Source organism: Buteo buteo, chromosome 11 (genome assembly GCF_964188355.1).
Source record: "Buteo buteo chromosome 11, bButBut1.hap1.1, whole genome shotgun sequence".
Lineage (NCBI taxonomy): Eukaryota > Metazoa > Chordata > Aves > Accipitriformes > Accipitridae > Buteo > Buteo buteo.
Genome location: NC_134181.1, coordinates 38,174,297 through 38,197,388, shown reverse-complemented (window position 1 = coordinate 38,197,388; position 23,092 = coordinate 38,174,297). Strand labels below are relative to the sequence as shown.

Below are 23,092 nucleotides of genomic sequence, written 5' to 3'. Positions count from 1 at the left end.
AATCTTTTTCAAGTTAGATTATGTAAAATACCCAGGAGAGACTTGGGCTTCTAAGACTGATCAGGTATTCAGGGTTTCCTTATGCCTATTTATTATGAATAGGCATCCTAGCAGAAATTTAGAGCTAAACTTCAAGAATCCAGATAGTCTAAATATTTTATTGGTTACATTTTATACACTGAAGTAGAACACATGTAGGTTACTTTGTGATTTATTTTTTTTAATACACTTGTATCGATACGTGCCACTAACCATTTTAAATTGCAGTCAAATTATCTACTGCTATGAGTCCATTCATGTGAAACTACCTGTAGATAATGTATTTTCTTGTGATACCAGTGGCTTTTGTATTAGCTAATATGACAATAAAAATTCCTTTACAATACTGGTATATTAATGTGTAATTATATAGCCCATGTGTAACAGCATGTTGAAGGTCTTCCCTGCTTTTAAGACTTGGCTGGGTTGACAACTCTACCCATGAACAGGAGGCAACTGGTACGATGTTCATAGATCAGAAACAAAAAGGGGCGGTCGACAATAAAGCGAATCTGAGTAGAAAGAGGCATGAACCCGACGTTGGTTATTGCTCCAGCCTCTGTGCCTTCCTCATTCACAGTTATCGTGCCTTGATGATTGAACTGTTTAAACAAACAAAAAAAGGAAAACAAACAAAAAAGAAATTGAGGATCTTGTAAGTACTCAAATGATATGCTCACAGCCTTCCCCCTCTCCATGTCCTGCACATGGCTCCCTTGTGACGCTCTTGCTGGTAACTCCTACGCGGCAGCAATCCTTTGGTTTTGGTTTGTGAATAAGCCTGTTCCTGACTGACCACAATGCTTTCAGTGCCTTTGACATCTGATTAAACATGTTCATCATTATATGAATAGTCAAGGACATGCAGAGAAACCCATATCCCTGTGTCCTCTAAGAAAGATGAGAAAAAGTATTATTTTAACTTACTGTGAATTATTTTTACTGTGTTGCCATGTTTTCAGGTGATATAGTTTAATCAGAAAGGAAGTGAAAAGAGGAGTAAATACCCTGTCAATGGTGACTTTCTCATCTGATATACCAGAGTAGTCGCCTTTTTCATTGAATAGTTCTTCTATTCCCATGAATCTCAGATAACCGATCAAGTTGTAACTCTTCTCCAGCTTAAATTTAGGCAGAACCACTTCTCTTGTTCTAGTAAAAATAAAAACAAAAATGAAAAATCATTAAGGAGATACATATTTGCATGACTTCTTTGCTTTACATATCTGTTGTGGTTTGGGTTTTTTGCTGTCTTCAGCAAGAAGGACACAGAAATATACAGGACTGTTTACTGTCCTTTTACTTTCAAAACTTGGGCATCATTACTTTTAAGCTGTGTTTTAAAAAATTAATTCCCCTCCCAAAACTGTTAGTTTGTAATTTAGTATTTCACTTAACGATGATTTACATTATTTGTGTGTGTAAGATGCGTAGCCTTGAGCAGTCCAGTACATGGTTGGATATGCTTGTAATAAATGTCGAACTGTCAGATTTTCTGGAGTACTAAACTGGAGGTTTGTCAGTTAATGTATACAATAGAAATAGGTTGGCTTCCTGAATAGCACATCCAATCAGTTCTTTTTATCTTTTTATCAAGTCTGAAGACAGATATCACCTAGTCTGTCATCTTGCACAAGAGAGGCTATCTGATTTTTTCTCTCTCCCGAAATGGTGATGTCCATTGTCGATTACTGACTGTGTCCCTTTACACAACAGATATGTTGAAATGCATAGTGCTGAAATGAATGTAGGCTGCTTCCCATATGATTGAGATTACTCTGCATAAATAGCCTGTTGTTATCATACTCCTGGTTTTCCTCCTCATTGTAAACTTTATCAGTAATAACTTTTTCTTTAAATCTACAACATTAACTACTTAATAGAAAGGATTTTGGAACTCCCATTAGAATTTTCCACCTCAATCATCCTTGATTTCTTGACAGCATTTAAATTTTGAAATATCACTGATCCTTATTTTTGATTCAGTAAATCCATCTTTTGGGGTTTTTTGTTTAGGTTTAATGTTTTTAATCAAAATATCATATGTTATCTTCTGTGCTCTTTACTTACCCTTGCCAATCTCATCAAGAAAATACATTAAGACTTTAGCAAGATGTACTTTTCGGCAGATACCTGTTTGTCATGCTCTTCTGCCATTTTTCCACCACATGAGGTGTTATCTGCTTTTCTAGGGCTTTCATGCCAGAGAGTTTGTGTGGAAGTACAATCAGCATACTGATGTTCCCCACGAACGGGAGCTGGATCACACTGCAGTCTAGCTCAGGGTCTGCAGCAGCTAGGAAGTTCCCTTTAGTCTGCATCATAGGAACCTTTATTGTTTGCTTCTCATTCAGTCGGAAACTTCTCTTTGTGGTCATTTCCACTGGAAACTTATTCTCCCAAGTTCCTGTTAATACAATGCAGAAGACAGATAAACAAAAAAACCCAAGATCCTTGTTTAATAAAATATTCCCAGAATAACAGTTTACATTAAGTTTTAACTCATGTGAATTGGGAATTACTGTAGTAGATTGTTGATTTCAATTAAGCCTGAATAAGAAGACAAGTTTTAAAGTGACTTTAAAATTCCTGGCTTTCTTTCTAACTTAACATTTGTCTGATTTGAATGTTCTGAATTACAAAGGCAGGTAAACACAAACTGGAAATTTGAAAGGGCTTGGTGTGTACTATTTTTTTCCACAAGGAGCCTAGAAATTACAAAGTTCAAACCCATGGAAAATATTTGACAGGGTTTGCACCTAGTGAAGCAACTGACAGTTGTATTTTTGGAGAGATCTGATACTTGAAACCAGACTGCTTCAAGCATCAGAAATGCCAAACTAAGTAATGACTGTTTTCATTTTGCATAAAAGATATTATGCTGAAGGTATTACCTTGACTTAGTCCATTCAAGCCATTTAACGTTCTGTCATAAGACATCCTGAAGAGTTTGGGTGTTGACTGCTTAATTTTATGACCCAGTTTGATGGGATTTCAGCACACCTACGTGAGCCTGTCATCCGACAGGTTTATGCCCAAAGAATGCAGTTCAACATATTTTGCAGCCCTGAAAGCTTTGCCATCAGGGTTTGAATCTTTCTAAGTGAAGATTGTTTGGGTACCCCAAATATTTATCGACTGTGTAAAAGAAGGTGCTTTTTTAAAGTGGTGTTCCTATTGATCTGTTGTCAGAACTGAGGCTCTGGAAAAAAACGTTATTTTTTTCTTAATGAGCAGACAAAGCTAGGATTTTATAGTGGAAATAGGGTTACTGGTATTTCCTGTTAAAACTCTGGATTTTAGGTCACTGTTGGCAAGCAAGTAGCTGGGGAGCGTGGCTGTAACTGTGTGGAGACTACAAATTTAACCTTAATCGGTAACTTTTTTTTTAAAAGGTTGTAAGTGATGCTGAGATCCTTAATCTGACTTTGCCAAATTGACTGTGAAGTAAGAAAAAAAGCCTTAAGTCCAACTTTCATTCTAATAGTTTCTCTGTATGTTGGGCTGATGGGGAGCAGTTTGGGAAGTGATCAGATTGTGGTTAATATTCTGAAGGGAATGGGATATAAAATGGATTATGCTATTCCCAAACAAATTGTCTCACTTCTCAGGAAAAACTAAGATCTGTCTGTTCTTCAGGGAGCAGAATTCACAGATATAGGACTCTAGCTAGCTAAAGACACAAAGCCGCTGTGGGTCAGGGGGGTTTCAGCAGCACTGTGATCACCTGAGGGAGACATTTATCAGCTCTTCCTAGTAAAAGAGAGGGGCTGGAGAACTTTTTTCTTGACTTCACTTTTGCAGATATCTTTGTCTTGGAGTAAAATACTGTTCTCCAGCAGGAGGCATGTGGTCTTCTGGGGTCAGCTGAAAGCAGTTGCCACTTTGACTTTTGTGACTTTCTGGTTTGAATCTTCCCACCAAGATGTCTTTTAGATCCATCTGTGGTGGCAGAAGTTGTCTCCATGATTGACTTCTCTTTTGCATTCATGACTAGAATCTCTTAGGAGCAGTTTTGGATTTGTCAAAATTTGTCAGTTATCAAAAGCTGCCGTGATCTACCATGGCTAAAATAACTGGCTCCTACTTGATAGGAAGCTTATAAATGATTGTTTGGGCCTCTGCAGAATGGAGGGTACATCTCAGCTGGAGGTAGACTGGACACCTATACCAGACAAAACTTGCTTCTTACCAATGTGAAGAGTTTCCAATAGTTTCTTGATAGTATTTAATATAAAAGGAGCTTCAGACTTCATGGTGTTTGACAAGTATCCCATTACCCAGTATCACTTGTACTGAGCATTTCTGTGTAGCTGAGACTACTCATAGGTTTCTTAGCTCTGAGGGCTTAACAGAGCTTGTCTGCAATGGTACAGACAGTGTAAATATTGTAAATAGAAAGATGTGGACAAAAACTAGCATGTCCAGAAGGACTCATGGGGAAACTAGGAAAGCAGGAGCAGAACTTGCTTTTTAAATGTTCAGTTCCACTCAAAATGGAATTACCAGGAGACTGTCACTGTAAGATGAAAGAATGGAAGACAGCAATATAGAATTGATTTTTTTGGTTTTAAGTGTTAGAAATTACAGCCTTCAGCAGAGAGCACCAAGGCAATTTGGACTAACAGGACTCCATGGCGAGAAGAAAAAGCCAAAAGTCTTTTTGGTCATGATGACTCAAGAGCTATTGAATTTTTGGTGTTGTTTTTGTTATTTTGAGATAGCAAAAGTCTTTAATAATTTCAGAGTAAAACAAAAAGGTATTTTAAATTTGACCAAATTGTGGAAAAATGATGTATCTGTTTTACTTTGCATAATCCTTCTCTTAGGATGGTCTAATGGACAGTAAAGCCATGTATTTAATATATGATATGATAATCAGAGATGTACTTAAGGACACAAATAAGTCCCTTTTGGATCATACTTCAGAATAGGGGTTTATTTGGATCTTATGCTAATGACTGCTTCAGATCTTTTGAAGAGGCAAGTGGCATTATGCAAGGAAGGAACACCTTGCAAATGAGTGGGAAAAGGTACATTTAATAAACTTATAGGAATGGTGTTCCCATAAGTTCCTATAATCAAATGCTGAGAAGGCAGGTATAAGAGAGCCCTTGAGCATTTGTTTCCTGGAAGCAGAGACATAGTTGGGAAAAAGAAATTCCTTTATAAGTTATGGAAATGAGTACGTTGTACTTGCAAACACTGATATTCTTTTGTGCTAATTTGTCTTTCCTTACCAGTGTTTTAAGTCACCTTCATATGATTTTAATCTTAAACAGTCAGTAACAGATTTCCTTTTTTTCCTTAGTCCCTCTTTCATTGGCACCTCTCACCTCTTGCTCATTTAATACCATTTTACAATTTTGTTGAAAAATTATCAAACTTTCAACCTGAGGCAGATAACTAATGTTGAAAATCTCACCACAGGCTCTTAGTTTAAGTGTAAAGAAATTGAAAATAAGGATTTATAATAAGTATTATTGTACAGTCTTTACTTCAAGCCTCTTTAACTGTTCAGCCTGTAGTAATACATGTAGTAGCCCATATCAGCAGACAGTTCATACTGAATGAAGTATTGCAAGTGGTGAATGCATTTGTTTTTAGCTGTAGAAGAATACTGGTTTTCTTATTCTCTTCAGTCCCCTGTATAGGCTTGTTGACAAGAATCATGCTCTGATCATATAAAAAAAAATCTGATCATATAAAAATATACATACTTTAAGCTGAAATAGTTTATAGTCATTCCTATGAATCCTGAATACTTCACAAATGTTAAGTGTTTTAACCGAAATCAACCTGTACTATTTCATTGAAGCCGATAACTTGAAGCAGGACTGAATGTGACTAATAACTTGCACATGAATTAATAACCTCACCATCTGAGACTCCTACAAAGCTTATGCTTTCTGAGGCTATTCTGCATTCATATGTTGCTTTTTTAGTCTCACTTTTAGACTATAAGGTTTTGGATGTAATAAGTATTTGCTGTATTTATACAATACCCACTAACTTCAGGGCATGACTGGAACATCAGTGTGCTACAGAAACGTGTGAAAATGGGCTAATAATAGACATTCTTCTTAATGAGGGAGTTGATAGGCTTTTTTGAACTGTAAACTAGATTTAAGTTCAGTCTGGGATTTCTAATGAAGTATGCAAGTGAAGTGAATTGCGAACTGAGAAAATCCATTGCTAAGGTTGAAATAACAGATTCTTACCTTTAAAGTAAAGACAGTTAAGAATCATCATTAGCGTTGTAGGGTTTACATTCACAAGAGCTTCCTTTATTAATCCTTTGGTCAGCTTCAAGATGCGTTCATTGGTTTTAGTTATGAAGTTGGGATCTGAAAAATCAGCTGGTTGGGCGTCAGCAAAGTAGTATGTCTTCATATTGTTTCTGAAATCATTCAGAATAGAAAAGTCCTTCTGAATGTAAAGATCATTGACAGACCTCAGTGTATAACCAAAATTGCGCCTGAATAGCCGATGAGTGAGTTTGCGGAAGAGATTATGAACAGTCATGAGCTCGTATTTGGTGCTGGCGTTAACGAAGTCTTGAAAGCCAAGAACAGATAATACTTCCTGCTGAGTTTGACCCTTTAGACCCAGAGAAATCATAGCCATTGCAGTGGAAATGCCAACAGGAGCCATGAGAATGTTATCTGAAGAGTTGGCTTTGTCTGCCACACTGCGGTAAAGGTTGAAGCCAAAGTTTGCATTGAGGATATTGAGGCGCTGGATTCTGGTTTTGCCTTGGAATAGTTCAAGAATATTTCCTTGCTGAATTTCAGAAACCATGTATGGGCCAGCATCAATAATGTCACTGTAGTCATCTTCACCCAGTATCTTGTCGAGATCTAGATAGTCCTCTTCCTCCTCCTCTTCAGGAATCAAGTCATTAGTGATAGTGTTTTCTCTGTGGAACTCTGGTGGTAAGTTTGGCATATCATAGGTCCCATTTTCATGTGGCTGTGCATCTTTAAGGCTTTCAAAATGCTCAGTGAAGTCCTTGACTCCACAAAATGTGGAGGTTATGATGAGAGCAAGGGCAAGCAAATGAAATAGGAACTTCATTCTGACAGGTCAAAACCTGGAAGACAACATAACACAGCTGAGAGAGCATAGGGTAATTGAATTTTAGTTATCTATTCCCTAATTTTAGGTCCACGCTGAATTCTGCCACAGCAGAAGGTCTATAGTTACCGTATTCAACAGCAGGTTTTTTTAGTGGAACAGAGCTTAATTAGATGGATATCTGTTTTACTGGTAATCAGGTTTGCTTACATAATGCCTCCAGCCTGCCAAAGAATTGGTTGACCTCCTCCTCCCATGGAAGTTGTCATTATTGGCATGTTTCAGCAGTAACAAACACATTACCTAAAATATGCAGGGCTCCTTATTTATAAATCCGTAGCACTTTAAATGTGTACTAACTGTGTTACTAGCGTATGCTAAAAATATGACGTGAAGATAAGTTTGAAGATTTGAGTTTGGTAGGAGGAGGGACTAGGCATCCACTGAAGCAGCATACCAGAAGGCTGAGATGTACTGAAGAATTTGAAAAACAGACAATCTGTAGCTACAACAAAAAAATTGAGTTTTATGAGAGTGTTTTTGGAAGAGCAAAGCTGAAATTTGATGGAATAAAGGAGATCTAGGGATTTGGCAACAAACCTGGAGAAAGATGTGCATTTGTGCTAAATACCATTAGCGGGACTGCACTGTTAAAATAAAAATGTTACTATGATGTTGATTAGAATGTTTTTTAAATTAGCAAGTAGTCCAAAGAGCTGTTCTGTAAAAGTAAAATATGTAGGTATACATACCTGTACATCTGTGAATAAAACCAGTGCTTGAAGGAAGATATTTTCAGACATGTTGTAGCAGGACTGAAGTAACTGAACTAACTGTTTAATTTTTGAAACTCTCCCCCTGAACTGAAATCCTAAAAGCATTAAAGGTGATAATCCCATACAGAAAATGAATTCTTTTGCAACAAGGAAGGATCCACAGAAAGTGCTTTTAAAATGGTTTTTACATTGTGACTTAACGACTTGAGTCACTTTTTCTTATTGTTTCTTCATAAATTCATGACTTTTTTTCCCCGCCCCCAGAAGTCAGGCCCTTAGGGCTGAGATACTCTGTCCAGTAACCATTGATAAATGTTTTCTGCTTTTGGCATAGAAGAATTTGCTGTCTGTAGTTCCCAACTTTACATTCTCGTCTTCACCAATGTTCAATTATTGCTTAGCTGCACTTAAGCAAAACATTCCCCCACTCTGTAATATATATGTCTTTGGTCAGATCAACCTAAAATAACAGAAGATGTAAATGAAGCTTACCTTTAAGCCACTGTACGGAAAGGATGTGTTGAATAGCTCAAGTAAGGGGAATGGCAGGGTTTAAATCTGAACTTTGACGCTAGTTTTTTGTGTGTCTCCCAAAGTAAACATTCTCTAAACCAAACACTGCTAAACTTACTTCGTCAGCCAAAATCCCTCCCTTGCCTAGTGATCTCTGCTGAATTGTATGTTGTTTGTTGAACTACTTTTATGGCTTTGCAGGTACTTGTTCACTTTTGAGGAAGATCTTTGAGGAAAAATTGGCGTGTATGTAAAGTTTGAAAGTCAAGCATGCACATAAACTTGACTGTTAATGACTAGTAAAAGCCATGTTGCTGCTATTTTGTGCTGAAATGAGGGGGCATATTACTGCAAATATGGTTGAGGCTGCTGTGGTTGTGATGGTCAGGCTTCTTCAGTCGGTATTATATTGGTGCAAACATTTGTGTTGCACAAGCAACTTTTTACCATAGTGCCATTTACCAGCTTAAACTCAGATTAATTTTACTATAATAGAGGGATTTTTTTCTTTTTTTTTTTTTTTTTTTTTGAAAAGGAACAATCTGCCTCATAATTTACGAATGTATCCAAAGTAAGCTTTATGTAAGGTTTCACTGAAATACTGCTGGCTGTCTTACCTCAAGGGAATTATTGTACAGTTAGAGAAAACTTCTTCAAGCTAGGTTAGAATCTAGCATTTTCTTAATAAAGTTTACAATAATAATACACAGTCATATTGATTAAAGCTCACAGTTTAATGGGCCATTTCTTTCACTTTTTAAACACTGCCTGTGCTTCTAACACTTTTTAAGATAACACATGATGAGTTTTGTTACATAAATTTATCTAAAATTGTGTTTCATGCTGTCTGGGAATATAAACTCTGCTCCTCTAGTGGTAGCAGCTGTTTGTGCAAAAAGTAGCAGAGAATTTTAATAAATGCGTTGAAAATAATGCTCTTTTACTTGCTTGTTTAGATAGTAAATTCTCCAGAACTGATGTCATTGTGTGCGTGGGTGCAAACAATGAAAGATCCCCAATTGGTGCCTCAATGTATTTCCACAAAGCCAATAAACAATAGCAACCAGAAGTATGTTTGACTAATATTTATTTGGTTTTGAGTTCCTTTGCACTGAAGCAAAGGGGCATGGCATTGTCTTCAACACAGTTTAAAGGACCATGTGGTCTCTTCCTCTCTGCAGTTGATAGTATGCTAATATTACAGTAACCTCTGAAGAGAATACATATCAGCATGGTATTAATTCCTGTGTAAAACAAAGGAAATTCTTACTTCAGGCATCTCAAATGTTAGCATTTCAGATATTCTAACAAGATCTAATTTTCTTCAGTATAACAATAGTAATGTAATAGTAGTTTTCATAGGTGACAAAGAATATCACCTTCATAAATCATAGTAAAGAAGGTACATGAATTGATTCCTTAGCATGGAATTAAGTTGTTGTAACTCCCACCATTTTCTAACGTTAATTTTTATTTCTTTGGTAGCTCACTAGACGCTTGCCACCCATCAAGGAGGCCAAGCCCAGGTTGCAAAAGCTCTTCCGTGACTTCTGGTTGTATTCAGTGCTGATGGGATTTGCTGTGGAAGGATCAGGTAGTATAAATTCTGAGAGCGCAACATTGCTGCTCACATTTAAACTCTTGTTGAATCTAAGTGTAACTGCAAACTGTTCACCGTAGGCTGAAATAAAATTAGAGGCATAAAGACATTACAAAGCAAACAGCTTACATGTCAGTTCTCTGGTAGGATTTCTTTATATCTTTGCTCTGTTTTGCTGTGAGATTGAGCACAGTACAACTTGTTCTTGTACCTAGGTTTTCTTTTTCTAAGCTAATACAGCAGTTAGCCTTAGTTAGGTATGAGTTTTGATAGCTAAGTTCCCGAAATGAGATCAGACACATGGGGTACAACAATAATCAAGTAGAAACTTCTTACCCACTGAGAAATTTCACTTGGAATTACCTAAACGTGTTTACTATGTTTGGAACGTGGATCACCTGTGGTGAGTGTTTGTGCTTAAGTGCATGAAAAATTGGCCCTAGGAAGTATTACAAAGCTTGATAATGGTAGTTAACTTTGTGAATCCTAATACTGTTTTTCTCCCTCACCCCACCTTCCTCTTTATACTTGTGCTGCAGGTCTCTGGCCGGAAGAATGGTATGAAGGTGTGTGTGAAATTGCCACCAAGTCTCCCTTACTGACATTTCCCAGCAAAGAACCACTTCGATCTGTTCTTCAGTACAATTCTGCCATGAAGAATGATACTGTGACCTCTGTAAGAATTAATTTCTTCTATTATCACCTTCCATAATGTCTGTCAGCGTTAAATGATATAGTAACCGTGATTTATTGAAATAGCACAATACCCATTCAACCTGCCTCCTTTTAGTGAAAAATATGACAACAGTGTACATAAGTGACTTGCGTTTAGTTTTATTGAGTGTTATTACAAGTGTTCAGGGTGGTAGCTACGCTATTTTGATTAGGTGTAGAAACCAAGTCTTCGTGGAGATGGAAGCCTTTTAATAGTTTTTTTTTTTATCTATTTTGTATCAGACAGACAAAACTTGCAGTGTTTAAAAAAAACAGAACAACAAGCTTTGGAAGGAAACAACACAGTCTTTCAAAGAAATGTTCAAAGACATGTTAAGTGAGCTTTTTCCCTTTTTATATACTGGCTTGGTACTGGGATACTTCTCTCTCCCTAATGTTTGCAGGATAGGTTTTACCTGAGGACTGGGGTAGCAGTGTGAAGTAGGTTGAAGAGTTGCAGGTGAAATGTCTTTGGCTCCCAAATAATACAGAAATCTGCATTGTGCCTAGATATTTATTTCTGTGGCATCTATGACAACAAGACCCATGAAGTATAAGAAACTGGGCAAGGTTGATGTTGATCAAAATTACATGCATTTAGTATAGGAACTGTATTTCTTCATTGGTATGACTGCATGGAAACTAGCAGTTATTTCAGCAGGGAGCTTGACTCCAGTATTCTGTTTAATTCTGTATTTGAAGAATTGTGGCTTGCTGAGTCAGAGCAGGTTGGTCTTAGTCTGCAGACAAAGACATCCTGGCATATTGTTTGCAAAGGTTAAAAAGTAATAGCCGAAAGCAAACGTTTTCAGAACACAAACTAATATAGTACTCCCACTTCAGATAACTTCATGTATTCATCTCTAGGCTGAATTAAATGAATTGCGGAGTACCATAATAAATCTCTTGGATCCTCCTCCAGAAGTGTCAGCGTTGATCAATAAGTTGGACTTTGCCATGTCTACCTATCTCCTTTCTGTTTACCGCCTAGAGTATATGAGGTATATATATAATTTTTTCACTGATGAATTAAAAAAAAAACAGCGTATGTTCAAGTCAGAATTGCCAGACACGATGATAAATGAGAATCAGTGTTTTGAGTCACATTAGTTCTATTGAAGATTTCAAGACTGGGAATTCATCTGTGCAAAAATGCCTCTGGGGTAGATAAAAAGGATGGAATAATATAGTAGGGCCCCAAAAATGGGATCTTCTCTGTATAAGAACTAATAGAAGGTGGACAAAAGGGTTCTTTAAAAGAATGTCTTGCAAGCATAAAGTATCCTCTGCACAGAGTCTTGTGCTTGCACCTCTGAAGGACAGTGTAGACACTTACCTATTCTGTGAGATTAGTGTAATGTAGGAGCTGAGAAAGACTATTTTTTTTTTCCTTTAAAAGTGTTTTTATTACTGCTATTCAAAGAAATGTGTAGCTGAAAGCTGAGGTGGAGGTCTAGCAGTGAGGAAAGTAGGAAGAAACTTCTCCATCGCATTTTTACTTTGATAATAACTAACAACAGGGAGAATCATTTCCAGAAACATCTGGGCTCTATTTTAGAAACAATTTTTTTAATAAGTGATATTTCTATCATATGCAAATTCAACAAATGCAACGCCTATAGAAATGCCAAAGATTGTACCGTGTTTATATGTTTGTGGTGATTGTCTAAGTGCATCATCATAAGGTTTCCCACTCTTGAGGTGTGAAAATTATTGTCTCAGTGACAAACCAGCATTTTATGATCCAAGCCCTGTTAGTTCAATGTAGAAACAAAGAGCAATATCACACTTACTAGAGACTTAAAATTCATGAAATGAACAATTACCATATGTGTGTGTTGTGTACAGTGACATTAAAGTACATGGATTTGTGTTGAGGATGTTTAAAAGAAAAAGGAAAAAAGACTAAAACAAAAACCCAAAACAACCCAACCCACAAACCTCTTCTTTTCCTAGGGTGTTGCGTTCAACTGACCAAGATCGGTTCCAAGTCATGTTTTGCTATTTTGAGGATAAAGCAATTCAAAAAGACAAATCTGGTAAGATTACCTGTCTAGGTTATCTTGCAACTTGAGATACTAGGAAGTTATCTCCAGGCATGCAAAACTAAAACAAATCAAGCAATTGTATAACAAAATTAATCATGTTCACTGGATTGCTGTTGCTTTATTCTTGCCAAGAATGCTGGTTTCGTTTTGAAACAGCTTGGTGCAGTGTTGGCTGAGTAAACATAAACACTTTTTAACTGTTAAACATGGTTTATAAAGCAAACGTAATTCTGATAATCAAACCTGTCACTTCTCTCAATTCCTCAGGCATGATGCAGTGTGTGATAGCTGTTGCTGATAAGGTGTTTGAAGCTTTCCTGACAATGATGGCTGATAAAGTAGGTTACATGGAAACTAAAATTTTAAATTTGTATAAATATTTTCATTTTGGTTTATAAAAGTGTGCTTGTCTTTTTCCTTAAGAGCTTCATTCTTCTCTTTGGTATGCTTTTTAGCCTAAAACTAAGGAGAACGAAGAAGAGCTGGAGAGACATGCTCAGTTCTTGCTGGTGAATTTTAACCACATTCACAAGAGGATCAGGAGAGTTGCAGACAAATACTTATCTGGTCTGGTAGATAAGTGAGTGTAGATTTCATTTTCTGTTCTCTTTTCACATTGACTGCTTAGTCATTACTTATGCAATTGATGACAACAGTCAGGTGGATTTCTTGGCTGGTACTTCTGCTGAAGCATCTCCTTGAAAAATAACATTCAATAGGTTTTTTTGACCTGGCCTCTGAAACCCCTGCTTAAAATGTCTGTGTCTGCTTATTATTCCCATGGATGGAGCAAACCAAAGTGGCTGTGAAATAAATGCAATCTCAATTCCTATGAAAAAGCTCTCCTTAGCTTGCTTTTGGAGAGCTTTTGACTCTGTATTGAGCGAGGCTGTTGTGAGCCATGGCAAGCTTTGTGACTTATGTTGAGTATGAGCTTACCTAGTGATGTATATAGCTAGCTCTTTGAGCAGCTCTGTTTCTTGATAAAATAATTTCCTTCTTCGGCTATCCATGGTTATTATGTTTCTGAATCCTGTCTTGCTCTAGATTTCCTCACTTGCTGTGGAGTGGAACTGTGCTGAAGACTATGCTAGATATTCTGCAGACACTGTCACTGTCTCTTAGTGCAGTAAGTTCCTTTTTTTTAGTGATGCTATTAGGGAAATAAAATGTCTATTTCCATGTTTCTTTAGTAGAACTGAATTTTTTGCTTTGTTTTGCATTTATTTGATACTTATTTGAGTTCTTAATTTGTTTTTGCTATCATTACTAAGATTGATAAAAACCTTAAAATGAGTTCTGCAAAGTAAGGAGTGCATTTGCACCCCTGTTTCATAGGTAGCAAAACTAGTGCTAGAGATTTTTTTGTCAAATGTAGTTCAGAAAGTCAAATTTAGCATCAAGAGTAAAACACAGGATTACCCATTGTGGGTTGTAACTGTTAAACTGTCTCATTTGAAATAGAAGTTCGGTGGTGGGTTTTTTTGGTTTGTGGTTTTTTTATGAATTATGGTTGTCAGATTATATTCTTTCCAGTCTGTGTATGTGTATCCATATTCATTGGATTTATTACATATGCATATTTTTTAAGGTGGAAATGCTTTATAGAGTTTTATTTTTGTACTTAATGTTGAGGAGAGGGCTTTGGATTTTTAAAATTATTTATACTGAAAACCAAACTGGAATAAAAAACATTTCTTAGAACTGTTCAGATTGACTTTGAGAGCAAGTATTAGCAAAAAGGTTTAGTAAATCAGACTTCTTGTTTGAGGAGACTGTTACCTGTAGTGTTCAAGTTAACTGATGATGAATTTTATCTTATTGAGAGTTGATAATTGTTTTTGTTTAGGACATTCATAAGGACCAACCGTACTATGACATTCCTGATGCTCCATATAGAATAACTGTCCCTGACACACATGAAGCCAGAGAGGTAGGTAGTCCTCCTTGATTTATCAAACAACAAAATAATGCCTGATTTTTTTATGCCAAGGAGATAAATTAGTGAGCTACGCTGAATTGTCCTTTCTTAAAAATACTTCCCTAGGTAAGGTTTTTCTACAATATGAAATTTGGTATTTATGTTTATCTGAATCTTACTTTTTTTTTTTTTTTTTACTTGAAGCATGACAGTTCTTTGCTTACTAAGGGTACATTTAATTGTTACAGAAAATCTTAATTGTATCGTGTTGCTGCAACCTGCCTTGCTCCCAGTGTTACTTATTAGACTATTAAAAGCAGTGCCTCTTGTTAAATGTCCTGTATTTTACTGATTGTATTGATGCTTTCTGATTCTAGAGTATAGTCAAGGATTTCGCTGCACGCTGTGGGATGATTCTGCAAGAAGCAATGAAATGGGCTCCCTCAGTTACAAAATCTCATCTACAGGTAATGAGCCTGCTTCTGTGAAAGAATTTGATCTTTGCACGTCTTCAAAATGAGAATTAAATTATGTGGTGTTTTTTATTTTTTTTCAGACTATCCAAGCATCATTTTAAATTTTTCTGTTGCTCTAAGTTTTCCTTTACAGCATTGGCAGAGAATAATTAGAATTTTTGATCTGATGTGACTTTTGATGTAGCCCCAACCTGAGTATCTTGAAAATAACAGGTTTGTAAACAGTTGATCATCCTGGATTTACTTCAGAGGTCAGAATTTGGTATAATAGAATCATCTGCCTAGCAAAGTTTGTTTAATACTGTGCATTAGCGGAAAATATCAGCTGGACCGAAATGTACGATTAGGATGTAAAACTTGTTTCTTGTTTCCCTCTTGGGAGGATGTCTTTTTCTGTCTTTACGTTTTGGTTTTTTTTTTTAAATACAAAGGAACACTGCTAATATATGAGACCATTGTAAACTACAGACTTCAATTTGAGCGTGGGCGTAGTAAATGCTTACATGTGGCAGAGTTCAGTAGAAAGCAGTCACAAGACCACAAGCAAAGATTACAAAAAACTATTTATGATGTACTAATAAAATACATACAATACCTTTTATGTAGACAAAAAGTGTCGCTGTAGTAAAATGCAGGTCTCCGTTAATCCTTGGTGAGTAGTTGAAGAAACTGCATAGTCCAGGTTAGACTAGTATTCTGCCTAGAGGTGTCTAACTTTGTGCTGGTAACAGAATTTCTGGGCAGGCTCAAGATCATACAATCATTTAGGTTGGAAAAGACCTTTAAGATCATCGAGTCCAACCATCAACTCAGCACCACCATGCCCACTAAACCATGTCCTGAAGTGCTGTGTCTATGTGTTTTTTGAACATGTCCAGGGATGGTGACTCCACCACTTCTCTAGGCAGCCTGTTCCAATGTCTGGCAAAGATCTTGGACACTGCAATTCTACCTGAAGTTTATACTTCCTTCCCTAAAAAAAACCTCAAGGGATTCTATCCTTATGTAAAAGGATAACTATATTCCCTTCTTCCATGGAGTCCAAAGCATTTCCTTCTGTAAGGTTCTCTCTGTGAAAAGTGATTCTTCTTAAAGAAGACATCAGCCTTCAGGTATCTATCTTGATCACTTTATCCTTTTACAAAATGGAACTAGTCTTACTCTTAGCATATTTAGGAGGACATTCAGAGTTTCTTATTGCCAGGGGAGCAATGCCTAAAAGGGAGTAGAGACAGTCTATTTATTGTTAAGTATGTGTGTAAGTTTTCTGGTAGTTTGCAATGATGCAACACTTGCTTATGAGCTGCCTTGTTTTGAAAAACACAGTAGTTTTCCAACAAACGCTTTTTGGTTTTGTTTGTTTGTTTGTTGTCAGGAGTACCTAAACAAACATCAGAACTGGGTATCAGGTTTGTCCCAGCACACAGGACTGGCTATGGCTACAGAAAGTGTTTTGCACTTCGCAGGCTACAACAGACAGAATACCACCCTGGGCGTGAGTATTGGGCACAATTCTTGTTTGTTTGTGCATGTGTATAGCTATCATGTTAATTTTATAACAGTCAGTGTAGCCACATAATACAGATTTTCTAAATCACCTTTGTCATAGCACTTGAATGTTACTCAGAAAGACACCTTATTTCTTTCCATCTCAAATCAAGGTATCTTCCAATCATGTTCTGTAAAATACTGAAAAGTAAGATGGTAACAAGCAAGAAAATAAAACTGTATCTAATGCTGTTTAAGAGTTTTCTATAGATTATTTTGAATTATTTGAAAGTAATATCTTTGTGTAAGACTGAAATGAGCTGCTTTCTAGAATAGTAGTGTAGGTGAGTGTTGGGTGACACCCATTTGCTCTGAGTTTTGTGTAGGTTCACTCAAAACATGCTTTTGCATTGACCATTTCATGCAGTTATATATAGTTTTTTACAGTTCATTTTTTCCCATTTGTTGTTATAATTTCTGATCTCCTGGAGAAACATCCAGTATAATCTGTTGTATCATCAGCCAGCTTTTTTTCTAGCAGCAGCTCTGAAACTGCCTCCAAACCCAGCTTTAGTAGGATTTCCTTTTGGTTCTCCGTTACAGTCATCCTTCTAGGCAGTGCTAGTCACTAAATGTAATTACGGTAAAGAACTCCAGGACTCAGGAGCATAGTCACATAGTTCCCAAAAGTGACAAGGTGAAAAATCTTGATATAGTAAAGACTATGCTGGAAGAAAGTAGAAACTTTACAACTGGAAAGGTGATAAGAGAAACAGCTTTGTCATTTTCTTAATAAGTTAACAGTATGTGTTTTTATTAGGGCCCTCCTGCATGTCAACCAAGTGACAAAAGCTCTTTCACATTGCTAGCAGTTTGTTTTTCCTCCTGCTTCAGTCTATGGACTGGACATTGCTAATGCAAAGATGATAGTAGGCAAATTTTATATCCAAGACGTAATAAGAATAGTTCTCAAAATTTTATCCATTGCTGAGTCAAGCTAGCCATTAGCAGTACTGAAGCAAAGCATTGCAGGAGTGTTGAATTTTTTATGGTTTTGCTGGCCTTGTATTTTAGTATTAAATCCTCAATATAAAAAATTCATTTTACAGTATAAGGAATTATTTTTTTGTTTGTTTTTGAGGAGAAGCCTCTGAGTGGCAAATTCCTGAGTGCTTCTGCAAAGGGAAACCTGGATTACTAGTACAGTTCTTAAAGACAGGAGCAAAATACTCTCTCTGCATACTGTCAGTTTAACAAGCTGTTGCAGGAAGAGAGCAGAACCAAGATCACATCTACTCTTCTGTCTTCTTCCTTACCTGTTCATGAAAGGGGAGCAGCAGTCCCAGAGATTCTACCCTTTTTATGCTTTTTTTTGCTCTTTCAAAAAGTATATACAAATACATATATGTTTCAAACTGTATACATGGAATTAATGCACATGTTCCTTATTTCATTTTTGTCAGGCTGGGTACTGTTATACCTAATAGTCATGATACTATTCTGTTTATTAGCATAAAGAAAACTAAACTTAAAACATCTGTGAATGTATAAATAGAAAAAAAGACAAGTGGTTGGATATGAGCAGTATAAACAGCTAGATGTGGTCTGGTCATAGGCAACCCAGCTAACTGAAAGACCAACTTGTGTGAAGAAGGACTACTCCAACTTCATGGCTTCTCTTAACTTGCGCAACCGCTACGCAGGAGAGGTAAGTACAGGATTTCTCCTGAGTGTGGAGTGTCCACGAGCTCTGGCAAGGCTTTTCAGGGGATGATGTCCCTTCAAACCTAAACTATTGTATGGTTCTATGTTATTTTAAGCACCTTCACGATAAAGAGTATAATTTTCCTAGGTTATTAAACAGCTCATTTACTGTTGGTCTTGCAGAACGTTCTTAGATTGTAGATAAAGCTAAAGATTTAGCTAAGTAGTAACAAAAGAAGTCTCTGTTTGTGGACTTCCTTAATCAGCACATGACCAATACCAAACTAGACTCCTACAAACACTGTTGTCTGTTGAAAAACCCCTTGTATTTTACAGGTTTCTGGAATGATTCAGTTCTCAAATGCTACAGGACGAACATCTGACCTGAATAAACTGATGGTTAAAGAGCTGAATGATGCTCTTGAATTGGGCCACACTGAATTCTACACCCAGGCTATGTTTAAGTTGACTGCACTCCTAATAAGCAGCAAAGGTATTGAAAAACAAATGGAGTTCTGCTTTCTGGCTGTGAATGCAAAGAGTAATAAACTACAGAAACTATCCATATACAAACCCAGCATGCATCAACTTGTAGCAAAACTGTGTTTTGAGTTTTTTCAATTAGGCTTATATTGGGGCCTTCTTAAACTAGAAGCTATTTATTAGGAATTGATTGTTACATACTGTGCACACCAATTTCATGCTGATGTGAAAAGCATTTATTTATTCTGTTGGAGAAATCTGAGTGAATGTTTGTTTTCAGACTGTGATCCCCAGCTCCTTCATCATCTGTGTTGGGGACCCTTGCGAATGTTCAACGAACATGGCATGGAAACAGCAATTGCTTGCTGGGAGTGGCTGCTTGCTGCCAAGAATGGAATTGAAGTGCCGGTAGGAAGCTATTTAACAACTCTTTCTCTGTCCCTGCAAGGGGGAAGAGTGAAAATCTTGAGGGATTCACAGCTATTGTGAATCTGTGTCAAGTAAGGATGTTAAATGCATCGTTAATCACTTTGGCCTGCCAGGTAGTCTCTGTTCATGTATTGTTGGAAGTCTGAGCACCCTCACAAAGTGAACTGTGGGAAGCGGATCTTTCTCAGCAGCAGGAATGATACAGTGAAGTAAATCTGTTAGGATCTCAGCTGTGTGATTTAGTTTGCTGCTGAGATGCCTGAGCAGCTTATGAATCAGGTTCTGAACTACCACAATTTATAGAATAGTGTTTTAAAACAAATAGAAATTGATGTCCCTGTGCATCAGTCAGAGCCTCTGGTATCTGGCATTACACCCTTGCATAAAAAAAATAGGCTTGCAAGTGTCCTAATCCTGTAATAGGCTAGACCAGCTGTATTTTGTGAGGTGGGGATGAATCTAATAGTAATAAAGCAACTCAGTGTGGTGTAGTGACAGCCCCCACACAGCTGAGAAAGCTGACTCTGGTAATTGCTCCTGTTGTTGAGCACTAAGTGTTTCACTTGCTGGAGATATCATCAGTCTGAATTTTCATAGATGAGTTTACATGCACATTTCAGTGTTTAACTTCTTAAGCATCAGTTTCATTTTTTCCTTGCACTTCTGGGGAATTTCTTTGTATCTTGTTGAGGAGATTGGATAAGTGCCCTTGGTTGCTGGACCTCCTTTCTACCAGAGGATGCTGCTCCTTAGAGCAGGTTCAGCAAAAGTAAATTATGTGCCGTCTTTATGTTGTGTGCTTGCTTTGTCAGCTGAATGTGCTCATGGGCCAAACTGTGTCCTGCAGTACATGAGAACCTGGCATATGCCTGTCTCTGCTGTCCTGGTGTTGGAGGCAGTAACCGTCAGTAGAGCGTGAGAATGGTCGGCACCAGCTGATCTAACAGTTCGGTCTCCTCAGTAAAATACAGTGCTTGTCTGCTGTTGCCCTTAGTCTTTCTGTTACTAGCTGATCTTCTGGAGGAGTCTTTCTTCCCTTTGTAATTTAGGATGTCAAAGAAACATTTTATTTCAGGTGGGATGTGTAGACCTGTCTCTGCCTCTCCGTTAATGTTGCAGTGAATTTTAATTGATGTATTAGATTCTTGTGTGTGCTGTGGAGAAGCATTGTGCTTTCCATGTAAGAAGATGCTCTTGAAACAAGAAACACATATCTTCCTTTTTGCAGTTCATGCGGGAAATGGCAGGAGCCTGGCAAATGACAGTGGAGCAGAAAGTTGGCCTGTTTTCTGCTGAGCAGAAAGAAGCAGATCCATTAGCAGCCTCAGAAGAGAGCCAGCCGAGGCCTTGTCCGCCAGAGGTGACTCCACATTACATCTGGATAGAGGTGTGTATTTCTTCTGAACATTCCACGTTATGGTGGTGTTGCAGTGATGCTGTGATTAAGCTACTCTGCACTATTTGTTCTCACAATTCAGGAAGGGAGTACAGTCATGATGGTAGTCCTTCTGCCTCAAAGCCAGGAGACACGCTCTTTCAGGATGAGCATAATAATTGAAGGGGAGAAAGATGTTTGAAACAGAAAAGGCTGAGGGGGGGGGTGAGATAAAAAAGGGCAAAGGAAGTATGGCATGTCTTTCTCTCTTTCTCAGTTTTTGGTGCAGAGGTTTGAAATAGCCAAATACTGCAGTTCTGACCAAATAGAGATTTTCTCCAGCCTGCTCCAGCGGTCTCTTTCATTGAACATCGGAGGGGCGAAAGGCAGTTTGAATCGGCATGTGGCAGCAATTGGACCCCGATTTAAGTGAGTAGTTTTGGTTTTTTTTCCTTTGGTGGAAGAAATAAGGTTATAGAGGGGTGGGAGAAAAAAACCTAAACACTGAATGTAGAACTTGTCCTTGGCTTCAAGTGGTGAAAATTCCTCTAAAAGCCTGGAATGATGTAGAGTCTAAGCTCTGTTTTCAAAGTGGAAGTAGCTAACTTTAGCTTGAAAGTAATTTTTGGTGCTTCAGAAAACTTAATGGGATAATTTCATATAGTGAATTGCCAGCACCATGGATCCAGTCAATGTATCAGTTGGGGATAATTTTGCTCCACCAATTGTTTTCACTTTTGTGACTCGAAGAATTCAACTTTCTATGGTTCAGCAGTCACAGCTTTAGGACCAGACTAATGATAATGAGAACAGTTTGCCAAGAGCTCTGAGACAGTCACTTTTCAATGAATTGAATGGAGTTACAGCTGTAGCTGTGGCTTGTATGGTGTTGCATTGGTCACCATTTTGGGAATGACAAAATTTTCATTCTCCAACTATTTTGCTTATTAGGTTACTGACTCTGGGGTTGTCTTTGCTGCATGCTGATGTGGTTCCAAATGCAACTATTCGAAACGTTTTGAGAGAAAAGATTTATTCAACTGCCTTTGATTATTTCAGGTACTTTTTTATTTGCAACTACTCACTGAAAGTGTCTGTGTGATTTCCTGAACCTTCCATGATACTTCAAAGCAGCAGCTGTCTTTCTTTTCTAGAGATTTAACTTCTTCCTTTCCTTTTTCACCCATTTTAGCAGAAACTTTTCTTTTCCTTGTGCTTTTCTGTAGTTCATAAACCATCTCAAAGAGGTTTAGATGTAAGTTCTAGTTTTTATGTGTGGTTTATAAAGTAGTATCTTCAGGAATGTTTCTGTTCTTTCTTTCCTTATTTTGGAGTTTATTCAATGCTCAAAACTGTACCTAGATTTATAAAATATAAAGAATTGCTGTTACAGAGTTTGTGGCTGAAATATAGTTTCACTGTTTTGAAAATATACCCATACTGAATCTGATGATTTCAGTGTTTGACATGGGCACAACAGGAAGCAATATAATTGATAGAATTGCCTGAATGTGAGGAGGTCAGTCAGTCATAATATTAAATTTCAGATGAATCCAAGATGCTGACAGACTGCTGCTTAATTTTCAGTTATAATAGGAAGTTTGTACTCTTCAGTTAGGCAAAATAAAGCAATGAGGATAAAATGTAATGATGTGTAGTCTCATCCTTGTAGATTCTGGTCAGAATAAGAAATATGACTTGATTAGATTTGTGGGGGTTTTGGTTTTTTTCTAATACATTCAAGTTCACATTATTTCTGTGATTTTTTTAAGCTGTCCCTCAAAGTTCCCTACACAAGGTGAAAAGAGACTTCGTGAGGATATCAGCATATTGATCAAGTTTTGGACAGCGATGTTCTCAGACAAGAAGTATCTTACAGCCAGCCAACTCGTGCCGCCTGGTGAGTTCCTTTATATGCCATTTCAAAAGCCTGTCGTTTCTTTGATTGGATTCTACGTCAGACCTGTGCTTTCGTTGTTAGATAATCAAGACACCAGGAGCAACCTGGATATCAATGTTGGGTCTCGGCAACAGGCTACACAAGGATGGATAAATACTTACCCTTTATCCAGTGGCATGTCAACCATATCTAAAAAATCAGGTAACTTTTTGATTGCAACCAGCTCATTGCAGCCATCTCGACAGCATATTTTATATGCTGCAGATATTGCTTAAAGTCAATATTTACCTTTAATACTGGGCTCTTGGTCTTCTGGCAGGGTATTTAATTATCAGCACCAAACTTGGGAGAGGGGGCGGAAAAAGTCTCACTGGTAGCAAGTAGCAAAGTTTTGAAATTCCTTGGGGTTTTTGATAGAATGTTCAGTTCTGTAGCACAGAAGAAATAAGTCTGGAGGTCAAGATTTATTGAAATCCTGTAAGGAAATTGCTTTGTTTGTGCAAACATGCCCCTAGTGCTTTTTGGGGGCAGCAGAGTGACATTAGATTG

At 37.4% G+C, this 23,092-nt stretch overlaps 2 protein-coding genes across 4 annotated transcripts in view; one reads left to right on the top strand and one right to left on the bottom strand.

Moving 5' to 3' along the window:
• PI4KA (phosphatidylinositol 4-kinase alpha) overlaps positions 1 to 23,092 on the top strand; it is a 64,366-nt gene that overhangs the window by 24,825 nt on the left and 16,449 nt on the right. For all 3 annotated transcript variants that reach the window (XR_012652340.1, XM_075041601.1, XM_075041600.1), the window contains exons 20-37: positions 9,891 to 9,999; positions 10,545 to 10,681; positions 11,587 to 11,720; positions 12,676 to 12,758; positions 13,035 to 13,105; positions 13,223 to 13,347; positions 13,815 to 13,896; positions 14,617 to 14,700; positions 15,066 to 15,155; positions 16,540 to 16,659; positions 18,268 to 18,360; positions 18,693 to 18,849; positions 19,120 to 19,247; positions 20,497 to 20,655; positions 20,921 to 21,072; positions 21,595 to 21,702; positions 22,416 to 22,543; positions 22,625 to 22,744. Coding sequence is in view for 2 of the 3 variants with exons in the window: in XM_075041601.1 (XP_074897702.1) it covers positions 9,891 to 9,999; positions 10,545 to 10,681; positions 11,587 to 11,720; positions 12,676 to 12,758; positions 13,035 to 13,105; positions 13,223 to 13,347; positions 13,815 to 13,896; positions 14,617 to 14,700; positions 15,066 to 15,155; positions 16,540 to 16,659; positions 18,268 to 18,360; positions 18,693 to 18,849; positions 19,120 to 19,247; positions 20,497 to 20,655; positions 20,921 to 21,072; positions 21,595 to 21,702; positions 22,416 to 22,543; positions 22,625 to 22,744 (2,080 nt within the window). In the remaining variant the exon portion in view is untranslated. The remainder of the gene's footprint in view (positions 1 to 9,890; positions 10,000 to 10,544; positions 10,682 to 11,586; positions 11,721 to 12,675; positions 12,759 to 13,034; positions 13,106 to 13,222; positions 13,348 to 13,814; positions 13,897 to 14,616; positions 14,701 to 15,065; positions 15,156 to 16,539; positions 16,660 to 18,267; positions 18,361 to 18,692; positions 18,850 to 19,119; positions 19,248 to 20,496; positions 20,656 to 20,920; positions 21,073 to 21,594; positions 21,703 to 22,415; positions 22,544 to 22,624; positions 22,745 to 23,092) is intronic.
• On the bottom strand, positions 140 to 8,520 carry SERPIND1 (serpin family D member 1). Its single transcript, XM_075041602.1, has 5 exons — positions 8,385 to 8,520; positions 6,261 to 7,132; positions 2,173 to 2,446; positions 1,047 to 1,191; positions 140 to 641 (listed from the first exon to the last, which is right to left on the bottom strand). Exons 2-5 carry the CDS (start codon positions 7,114 to 7,116, stop codon positions 450 to 452), a joined length of 1,467 nt encoding a protein of 488 aa, XP_074897703.1. The 5' UTR covers positions 7,117 to 7,132; positions 8,385 to 8,520; the 3' UTR covers positions 140 to 449.

Bases quoted from the DNA above. Each gene is read 5' to 3' on its own strand.
- SERPIND1 (XM_075041602.1), bottom strand. From the start codon at position 7,116: ATGAAGTTCCTATTTCATTTGCTTGCCCTTGCTCTCATCATAACCTCC. The intron at 2,447-6,260 runs GTAAGAATCTGT...TTGTATTAACAG, and splicing joins TAACTGTCTTTACTTTAAAG to GAACTTGGGAGAATAAGTTT. The intron at 1,192-2,172 runs GTATCTGCCGAA...TATTTTTACTAG, and splicing joins CAGAAGAGCATGACAAACAG to AACAAGAGAAGTGGTTCTGC.